The sequence below is a fragment of the Mytilus edulis genome, chromosome 12 (assembly GCF_963676685.1).
Source record: "Mytilus edulis chromosome 12, xbMytEdul2.2, whole genome shotgun sequence".
Classification (NCBI taxonomy): domain Eukaryota; kingdom Metazoa; phylum Mollusca; class Bivalvia; order Mytilida; family Mytilidae; genus Mytilus; species Mytilus edulis.
Window position 1 is genome coordinate 26,699,510 of NC_092355.1, and position 11,468 is coordinate 26,710,977.

An 11,468-nucleotide genomic window follows, 5' to 3' on the forward strand; every position below is an offset into this window, starting at 1 on the left:
TATCTTTTCTAGACTTTTCATTTCTTGTCACAGTAGACAGTTTTACTTGGAATATTTCTTTATCCATAAAAACAAACTTCTCCTCCGTCTTTATCTCAAGATGTTTCTTGAAATAGTGGTATTAAATTGCTGCAAATGTGTTTGCTTGAAACATTCTGTGATTTTCTGATCCAAATTCGGACGCATTTATTGTTGGTGGGACAGCAATGGTTAATTCAAGATCACAAAATTGTGGAAAAATATTAGATTTTTATGCAAATAATGTCATACTGCCTCACATAAAATTTTGCTTCGATAAGTATTCAAGAGTAGATATTGCATTTGATGTTTACTGAGGCTGTGACAAGACAAAGGCAAAAATTTTGTGACAGATGGAAAGGTGTTGGCTCTGGTAGAACACCGAGGATTTGGAGTTGTATTCTCTGTGAAGATGACAACGAAATGAAATTGTTTAAGTTTCTTCCTGACAAAATTGCTTCTTAAGAGACTAATAAAAATGTGTATGTTATAACTCATGGTGAAAATATTTTTTGCAATTTCAATAAGGATACTTCCTATCTACCCCTTGTAATCATGAAGAAGTAGATACACGAATGATTGTCCATGTTCGGCATGATTATGAAAAGTGTTATAAATGTAATTTTATGTAGTACTGACACAGAGGAAATTGTGAATTACAGCAATTGCAAAATTCGGTAGGACACATTGTGGATATTTTATGGAAGGAGTAAAGACTTTTGATGGCTTCCTGTACGTGACTTATCACATGCGTTTGATCCTTGTGTAGCTGCTCTTCCTTTAGTCAATGCATTCAGTGGATGTGACACTTTGTCGAATTGTCGTGGGAAAGGGAAGAGGTCAGCTTGACGTTATTTTTTGGCTTAAGTATGAAGCGAGGCACGATGTGAATTGTTTGCCAGGAAGCAGCGGCATTATGATACAATTCTGCCTACAAGAGGTTCCAGAGCACATCAAAAGAGAAGTTAATCAAGGAGGATTTGTTTGGGCTCAGCCTGATTCATATATTCGACAGGAACATGTACCAAGACATGAACACTGGGGTTGGATGAAAGAAAGAATCAATGACAGTTGGAAACAGAAATGGACTTCTGTGACTGTCGTTGCATCCTCGTGTCTGAAACTTTTGAAATGCGGAGTCAAAAATTCAGCTGTGTTGGTAACTGTAAATACTACCGTTCTGGCCTTCCTTGTACGGGTTGTTGTATAGGCAACTGTCAGATAATTATAAGATAAGCAACCTGTCTTTCTAACCAAACTAGGCATTTAAACTTAACAAAGGGTGTTATCACTTGTTAAGTTGATGGAAATTATAAAAATATTTTCTCCGTATGTGCCTCCATTTTGGAACCTGAAATCACTATTTTTCTTCATTTATGTGTTGTTTTGTCGTAGATTTTTTTTAACGTTTTATCATAACTTACATTGGATTATACCTATAACACATTTTTCAAGGATTTATATCCCATGTGAAGTTGCTTGAAAGTCTAAAAATTGAAATTTTTGACTTGTTTGCTGGCATTTTGAAACCGGAAGTCACCTTTAGTTTCATTAATGTATTGTCTAGTCGTAATTAAGAAACTGTCATTTACTTTTAATCAAATCTAACATTGAATTTTACATATAACACACCTTTCAAAGGAGTAACGAAGTATTGCCGATTTGTAAAGACGCCATTTCCAAAATGTGTGGTGGCCATTTTGAAAAATTGATTTTTTTTTCTGGCCAGCAGCGGATTTTTTATAAATATCATTTAGTTAACCTTTATACAAAATTTCATGCTTGTATCACGATTTGCACAATTATCTCCATAATATCTCCTACTATAAGAGAAATAGATTCCACTACCTAGTATAATGCATTACACCATTTATCCATTGTCGAGATTTAAATTTCAAACGGCACACATCACTTTTAAAATTTAAAGTTTTAACGTTCTCGAATTAATAAATATTGAATCATACTCATTACCGTGGAACAGTGTTCCTGATGAAGGTAAATCCAGAAAAACGCTTTGGACCCAAGATATTATTAAACGTATTGTTTGCATTTTTTTTATAGATAAATAGTAGTTGTATAACACAATATTGAACAATATCTTAAATTTATAGTTACGATCCAAAATGAATCGAAACCCAAGAAATGATAAAAAAGATAACAAGCAAAATGTACATGGATGTAGGAAAATTACGAACTTGGAAACATACGACGTCAAACGTTTTCCTTACCCAGGGAAGCGCAAATCCACACCAGCAGTTTACCAATCTGAAGACGGAGGGATCATTATCTCAAATGACGTTTTCGGACTAACAATCAAACAGTTTGAACGAGTGTATCAAGGTTGTTTAGACAGAAGAAAAACACAAGAACAGTATATACTGAACTTAAGGTATCCTGATAAAACTTCAAATGGATATCTGGAATACTTACAGGACAGTACAGATTACGATAAGGGTAGGTACACAGTTATTTAAATCAATGAATTATAACATATTGCAAATTAATTTGCCATTTGACAATGACATCAACATCATCAAAACTGTTGTCGCTGATAGAACATACTGCATATAAAAAAAAGGTAAAATCACAAAAATACTAAAAATCAATTCGGGAAGTCCATAATCATATGGCAAAATCAAAAAAACAAAACTCATTAAAAACGAATGGACAAGAACTGTCATATTCCTGACTTGGTACAGGCATTTTCAAATGTAGAAAATGGTGGATTAAACCTGGTTTTATAGCGCTAACCGTCTTACTTTGATGTTTTTAATACACTATTTTTCAATAAAGTTAATATCAAGACAAAATCATCAAAAAGGTTAAAAAACAGTGACAGTAGAAACCATGTATCAAAATTGCACCTCTGAACTAACCTAGGCTTGCATTAGGAATGTCTAAATGTAATAAATCGAGTCTAGAGAGTCAGGTCAAGGTTCAGAGGACCAAGATAAACATAATAGCAAGGATACAAATAACGGGAAACTCAATTGAAATAAAATTATGCATAACTTAATCACCGCAAATCATTAACTAAAGACGATCTCGTTTTATTTGTGATGTAGACACTAAACATTAATCTATCAGGTTTTGATATTTTCTTATTATCTTGTATAAGAAAAAAAAAGACGGGAGAGTATGCCACAACACCCTTGCTCATTCTTTCTACCGAGACGTTTTATAAAGTCTTAGTAGAAACAACAAAGGATTAGGTCCGGTAAGGACCGATTTTGGCCTGAAATTTCAGGTTCATCTGACAAAAGATTTTGACCACTTTTTAAACACTTAAGTGTCTATATCATTTGATTCAATTAGTTTATGTGAAAGATGTTAACTGATTTAGTCATTAAAAACGATCCGATGTAAGCCAAAATATGAAAAATATACTAAATATGCCGAAAAATGTCAGTTTTTTTATGTGTTTTGTCAAAAATGAAAGTGGCCGCATCCGTGTTCATCCACAACCTTTATATATGTTATGTATTATCATCAAATACAACAAACATTTCAATATTAAGGATGAACCCGAGTGCGGCCACTTTCGTTTCACACAGAAACCTTCTAAAATTTAACTAAAATGCTAGAATTGTGGAGATTTCAGTAATTTAGCATGACTTAATGGTGCTTCTACCCGATATATGTGCATTGTATTGTCAAAAACAGCCCATATTTATGTAGCAGAAGCATTCCTCTGTCCAATAAATAACTAAAAGTTTACATTTTAACAATTCTGTAAAACTGATATATTTTGGGGCCAACAAGGGGTCTTACTGGACCTACTCCTTTGAAATGATCTGGTTTATCAATAATTCTGGTACTGAGACGACAACTGTTTGATGTAATTGGTTACCAATCATGGAAAGGATGCTGCATATGAATTTCCTTAATCAACGTCATGAAGAATATATTAATGAGATCAGAAAACAATTCATAAATAATGGAATGGAAATGATCAAGATGCAACATTTAGCAATCTTGTAGAAAAACAAAGATATAATAATTCATCCAGAACACAATACTCAGTGCAAGCAAAACCAAAACAAAACCACCCGAAAAGCAAAGGAATAACTTCTTTGGTCTTCTTCTTTTTTTCAAGTGTCTTAAATGACAAGTACATATATGAAAATAGAGGAAAAAAATGTCCAGGAAAAGTACTTAGTTGTTTCTAAATCATTTGCTGGCAACCTGCTGGAACATTCTGCCTCAAATTTAATAACTATGTTGTCAATGGGAAACTCCAGTTCATCGATTGAGCATAATTGAATTTCAAATTTAAAAAATTACATTTCTTAACATTTATATCCAAAAACAATACAAATGCAACATTTTGTACCATTGTTCAGATGAAAGCATAGTGGATTTGTTTTTTTACTTTTCAATGCAGTATGATAAAATTTGAATCCTTTATTCATAAAATTCATAACAAAGTGACAAAAAAAAATGTTAAAATGCTTAAACTATTTGTTAACTCTGAATAAGTCTACCTTGTTCATCAATTGACCCAAACAAAAGCAAAGAAAAATAAAACAAAAACAAAAACAACATTCAAAGCTTGAAAGAAATGAATATCAATACAACTGATAACTTATTTCAGTTGGAAATGTTGTCAAATAAGGATCCTACAAAACAGGCCAAAACTGTCGTATTTGAAGGTTTCATAATCGAGTTAATTTTAATGCAAACACCTGCATTATATCGATAATTATCCATCGAAATTCATATATTGTAAATTGTCCTTGAATAAGCATATAAACATGGTAATGCACAATCTAAGTTTTTGTCGGTTCTTGTTATCCTAGGTAGAATATTAGGTTCTTGAGTTATCAATACCCATAGATCGAATTGATCACATCTGTGAAGAACATGCATTAAGTGTAACAACTTTTCCTATTATGAATTAATGTTAACGATTGACCATATGTAGTTAATATATCTGAAAATTCCCCGAACGTCTGGAACGAATGACACAAAGATCATCGGTCATTTAGTTGTGTCAGCAGAGTGATTTATTACAGCGTGCGCACTTTTGTTGTTAAATAATTAAAAAATAGCAAAACGCTTTTTGAAAAGAAAATTTGCTGGAAACGATCATCATCATCATCATTTTGATCAGATTCATCTGACTGCTCTGGATTTTCATTTCGAGTTGATATTGTAGTATCGTTTTCATCTGTTTTCATAGTTTCGAATAATTGATGCTTACTAATTTCTGATTGCTTTGTAACTTTGTTTAAATCTTCAAATTCAACTTTTTCGGAATGTATGTTAGAAGAATGTGCATACTTTTCCTATAATATAATCTCACTATTCTCTACTGTAGTGTTTGTTTCTGCGCTCCGTAGATTTGCAGTTTCATTTTCCATTAATTGATCATCATAGATATTGACAGTTTCTTGTAAAATACTTCTATTTCTATCTGGACTTGCATCTACTTTTGCAACTTTTTGAATATATTCAGGCATTATTTTTTTATTTCGGTGTTCCGTAGAGTTTGATTGTCGTTTTCTTTGTTTATTATCACTTTGTCCGAACATCATTGATATTCGTGCTTTACTTTCATCCCCGTGTATTGTGAATATTATATTGTCAAATATACTACATGCATTTCCTATATTTCTATGTTCATCAAATAAACAGGTAATTTATCCATATTAATATTAATTCTCTAGGTTAATATCTAGGTCGATGTTACAGTACTTGGATTTTTTATCACACAGAGATTGTGGGAAAACGTAGATACACCTTCTCTGTTTTTGACCATAAACAGTCTTGAAGGAAAATTATGATCCCTGCGACAACAAGAAACGTATACTCAAATGTTCGCCTGTTTATGATATGTTTTTAGTTTGTCTGAAGAAACTCTATTTTCAAATGATTACGAATGATCAATTTTAACTGACTGTTATTGAACTATTCTTATATGAAACATATATCATACAGAACATTCTCAGTGATTAAAAAGACAAAAATAAATCCTGCTATATTTAAATTCACTGTCAGATAAATTGGTCTTCTATCTTTATTTTGCTATATTTTAAATAGTGCTTACATCTCATATAGACAGATGAACTTGATATCAAAGATACAATCTTGATTAACAAATTTGTTTCATATCTTAGTCTTTCTCTCCATGTTGACATCGATGGACGACATACAAGTAGAGTCATATGAGTTTGACTTTACATCTGGTATCTTTCCTGCCTCTTTTAATCGTATGAATTGTAGAGTAATGATTTTTCGGAATCTGACATTTTGATTGATTAATGATTTGTACGGCGGTTGCTGCATGCATAAAATGAGAATTTAATCTATCGATGGACATATTGTATTTTTTCCTTTTTTGGAGTTCATACGATCACTTCAGTTTCAGTAATTTACCTTACTTTTCCTCTTTTCAATTTATGTAAATGGTTATTTGGTAATGTATATCGCCCTAACATACTAGTCATCAAAGTAGGTACCCAGTATGTCTACATTAAACTCACAATTGAAGGTTGAATAAGAATTATCGTTTATTATAATCACCAATGATATCAATTTTTGTACTAAAAAATCAAAACATTTGTTGAATACGTAGTTTAATAGATTTATGTTTTACAGATTACGTGACCTGGACGGGAAACAATTTGAAGGGCAGAAACTTATACGAGCTCTTGGTGAATATAAATGGTACCGAAAGAGACATACGTACAAGACAGCAACTATTTATCACAGAGGATATGATATCAAGTGTGGGAAATGTAGGTTCAAAGATAACAAAGATATCGAGTGGAAGTTTATCAGAAGGACTAGATCTACCAGGAAGTGACATAGATGTTATGTACGTAATCGAATATCTGGACATAATACGAAGTGAAACGGATATTAAACATACAGTGCAACAGACAACAATGGTTATGGAAACTGATAATAAATATCCTGGATTTACTCATCTCCGATTAGTAGCAGTAGGTGACGAGAACTGTTTTGTTAAACTGCAAGAATTCTTTGAAAGTACGGGAAAAGGTTTATATTTTTCAGTGAACAAATTTGTTGGTCAAATATATAAGAATGTTTCCCATGATACGTTTTCACTACATGGCCCCTGTTTATCGGATAAAAATCAATACATTGATTTTGCTATATGTCTACGAAGTCAACATTTACCTTACATTGTCATACCATGGGCTACGCGTTGTCGATTGCAATGGCCGCCAAATTCTGTAATCGACAAGATTACAAACAACGGATGCTTGTTAGTACCTATTGGACCAAGGGATTTGCCAGATTGTACTGTGTTATGGAGATTATCTTTCTCTGTGGCCGAAAAACTACTTGTTCATTCATTTAATTATTCTCAACTATTATGTTACTGTCTTCTAAAACTAACATTAAAGCATATCGTTAACGAAAACCAACAGAGCAGAGACTTATTGTGTTCTTACTTTTTAAAGACAGCTATATTCTGGGTCTCAGAAGAAACTGATATTGACACTTTTCAAGTATCTAAATTATATACTTGCTTTTCTCTCTGTCTTAGTAAATTAATTGTATGGGTAAACAACTGTTACTGTCCGAACTATTTCATACCTGAACAGAACATGTTCATAGGAAAAATTAGTTCAGACAACAATAAAAAGCTTATTCATGTACTGGATTACATTAAGTGTGCTGGCATTGATGCATTGATACAAATTTTTTATCAACCCGACTATAAACATCATCGTCTATTACGTACACAGCGTGAAACTTCAATCATTATGCTAGACTTACTATTTTACAGGATATCCCATTCAAATTTCGGTTTTCTGAGCGACATATCAAAATGTTTGAAAACACTAAGATTTACTGAAAAAATGATTAAGTCTAAATCGTCTGCATTTATTGTTGATGTGTGTACATTTCATCACGCTGAAATAAGTCAATATGCAGCACAATTACTACCAACACCAACAGTAACGACTGAAAGCTACACCATACATAAACGTTATCATAGACATTTACAGGATGGTATTAAAACAGATGCTGTTTCGGGTTGGTTGTTATACACGTCGTTTTATTATGTATCAGGGCAGTTCAATATTACACTAAGACTAACTGATCATGTTCTCTCAAAATGTGTACCTGATATGCTACTAGTAGGATGTACCAGTCAATATGACAGAGAAATCAATTATTACAGAAATAATGTACATTCCACAATGAAACTTCAGGACAAGATGAGAATGGCAGTTGTCAACACTGTTAAGTACGTAAACCGCTCGTCATTCATACCTAAAGAACTGCAGTTTGAGGTAAAAACCAAGTGCAAATGTATACCACATACTGTTATGTCTTATTGTTTAAGATTTCTCTGCTATCATCATATAGGTGATATTCTAAACAGACAACATGCTTTACGTGATTTATACTTAACAGTGAAAAGACGAAATTTCATAGCTGAAGATACCTTATCTCATTCAAGAACAATACTTGGAGTATGCTATGAGATATCCGGTGATAAGGACTCAGCCTATCAATGTTATACTGAAGCTTTGACATGTGATGGTGGTATATGTGCTACAGCAGAAGCAAGGAGATCAAAACTTTTAACAGATTTAGTATAATTGTTCACCATCAACAGTAATCGGTGTATGTGATTCAAAATGTCAATTGAAAATAAAGCCTACCTGCGTATTTCTTGGATGTCTCGTCTTTCGGATGCATTTATGATACAAAATGAAAACATGACAGTAATTTGGACCAAGTCAGATTATCAGATTATCATCATTAATATCAATACCAAAACGTCCAGGTACACTTTACTACCAGTAAAGCAACTGTTGCAATTCTCACTGCTGTAAATTGTATTTAATCGTTCTTTTGGTGACATGGTCACCAAACAACAGGCACTACGTAATTGAATTTTTAAATCCTTATTTTACCATCAGATACCTTAAAAGGCGGAACATTAAGAATTATTTAATGTCAAGTGAAAAGGAAACACCTGATCAGTGTTATGAAAGTGCTTTGCAACGTGATTATAATATATCGTACAGCATACGTCACGATGTCTATAATAATGATGTTAATATATAAACTCATTGGCGATACCACGATCAGACCTTTGAAGACGCGAGTTGTATCTTCGACTGACTCATTTTAGGCTCCAAAATGAATAAAAAAGTCAATTCGGAAGAATGCAAATATCGATACTATAAGGTTGTTCGTCTTGGTGGATTATTATTATTCCAAAAGAACGAATGCATACAAAATAACGACATTATTATTGCTAATAAAATATCAGTAGGACTTACTTCGAAAATATCCTACTGATATTTTACTAGCAATGATAATGTCGTTATTTTGTATTTTGTATGAAAAAAAAGAAAGAAAAAAAAAGCTAAATCTCTTTAAAGAATCGTCTTGTTACACATTTTTTTCAAGAACATTATTGATTATGACTATTTCTTAAAAACGCGATTTGATGCCTCATAATCAATTTCATAATAACTGATTTGTTCCGAATCAGATCAAGAAGAAAATACTGAACAAAACTTTGTATTACAAGTTCTATGACCTAAATACTTTTTATATAAGATTTTTTTTCAATTGCGGATGAAGACTTTGATTTATTTTTCATTTATTGATTGTATTCGTCATTTCTTTGATTTGTTACGTTATGATTGAACAAAAGATTCACTGTATATCTTCCAGTTCATGTAAAGCGTTTCTATTCTATTGAAATAAAACATATCATCAACAGAATTGGCATCTAGAACATTTTGGTGTTTAAATGAATTTTGTCTAATGTTCGTGCTATTCCCTGACCAGTGTGAGAAAAATATTTCTCCTCACTAGTGAAAAATCTGTTTTCGTCAAATGATTGGTTGAAATTTGATTGTGACGTTAAATTTTCTTGTTTTCTCCTGTATTTACTTATTGTGACGTCATGGAAAAAGGCGACCATGTTTGATGACGTCATATCAAAAGTACACAACTGTCCTCAAATCTTTGAAAGGGAAGGATGAAAATCATTAGAGAAACAGATTCCACTACTGTTACTCGTTTATTACGATATTTCTCCACTCTCAGTTAAATCTTAATTATTTAAAAATTCGGCAAGCTTCGCGCTTTAAATATTAAGATTTAACTGTCTCGAGTGGAAAAATATCGTTATACACTTGTTGCAGTTGTGGAATCTATATCAGCATATGTCATGTATAACTTAAACTGAGAACGGTCGTTAGGTTAACGTTTCTAACTGAACCTGTTTTATCTAACCCGTACATTGCCTAAGTAAAATCTGTCGTACTCCAATTATGTAGAGTGGATTAGACAGTGCTTTATTGTAGACGTATGTACACCATTAGAGAGAGAGTGTTGCTGTATTATAAAACATGACATTATATAGATATAAGAAGATGTCGTATGAGTGCAAATAATACAACTCTCCGTCCAAGTCACAATTTATGAAAATTAACCATTATAGGTCAAAGCACGGTCTTCAACACTGACCCTTGGCTCACACCAAACAGTAAACTATAAAGGCCCCACAAAATGACTAGTGTAAAACCTTCAAACGGGAAAAACCAATGGTCTGGTATATACAAAACGAGAAACGATAAACACTTCTGAACCACATCAACAAACTACTGAACATCAGATTCCTAACTTAGGACAGATGCAAGCAATTGCAGCGGGTTTAAAAGTGTTAATGGTACCTAATATGTACCTGTATATTGAACTATAGTGTAACATCACAACACAGAAAGACACAAAATAAAAAACTATTAAAAATGGCTAAACTCAATTAAAAGGCAAATCAATACTAATATTTACATTAATATCTCCCGTTATCAATATTTGTTTACAAAATACAATATGTGTGTCGGTTATCATATTAATACAGTGTGTATATAGAATGATCAAATATAAAAACATAAAAGATGAATGATAGCGGGACTAATTGATTTGCGTTTATTTAAAAAAAAAAAACTATTCGTAGAAAGGGTTATGCGTTTTTCATAAATATTTATTGTTGAAATGGAAATAATTCATATTTTAAACAAGAATATGTCCCCAGTACTAGGATGCCCCATCTGCACTATCATTTTCTATGTGCAAAGGGCTGTGAAAATAGGATAAAATATCTAACTTGGCATTTAAATTGGAAAGATCATATCATAAAGAACATGTATACTAAGTTTCAAGTTGATTGGACTTTATCAAAAACTACCTTGACCAAAAACTTTAACCTGTAGCAGGACAAACAGAAGACTATCATTTTATATGTTCAGTGTACCATGAAAATTGGATAAAATCTCTAGTTTTGTATCAAAGTTAGCAATATCATACCATAAAGAACATTTGTACTAAATAAGTTTCAAGATGATTTAACTTCATTAAAAAACTATCTCGACTAAAAACTTAAACTTAAAGCGGGACAGACGGACGAACGGACGAACAGACGAGTGTATAAAGGTTGCGTA

The 11,468-nt window shown here is 32.3% G+C and overlaps 1 protein-coding gene across 1 annotated transcript; it reads left to right on the top strand.

The window, feature by feature from the left end:
* Positions 1 to 934: 934 nt before the first annotated feature.
* LOC139497542 (uncharacterized) lies at positions 935 to 8,603 on the top strand. Its single transcript, XM_071285770.1, has 3 exons — positions 935 to 1,177; positions 2,130 to 2,472; positions 6,619 to 8,603. The coding sequence occupies exons 1-3, from the start codon at positions 935 to 937 to the stop codon at positions 8,601 to 8,603; spliced, it is 2,571 nt and encodes an 856-aa protein (XP_071141871.1).
* Positions 8,604 to 11,468: the final 2,865 nt, after the last annotated feature.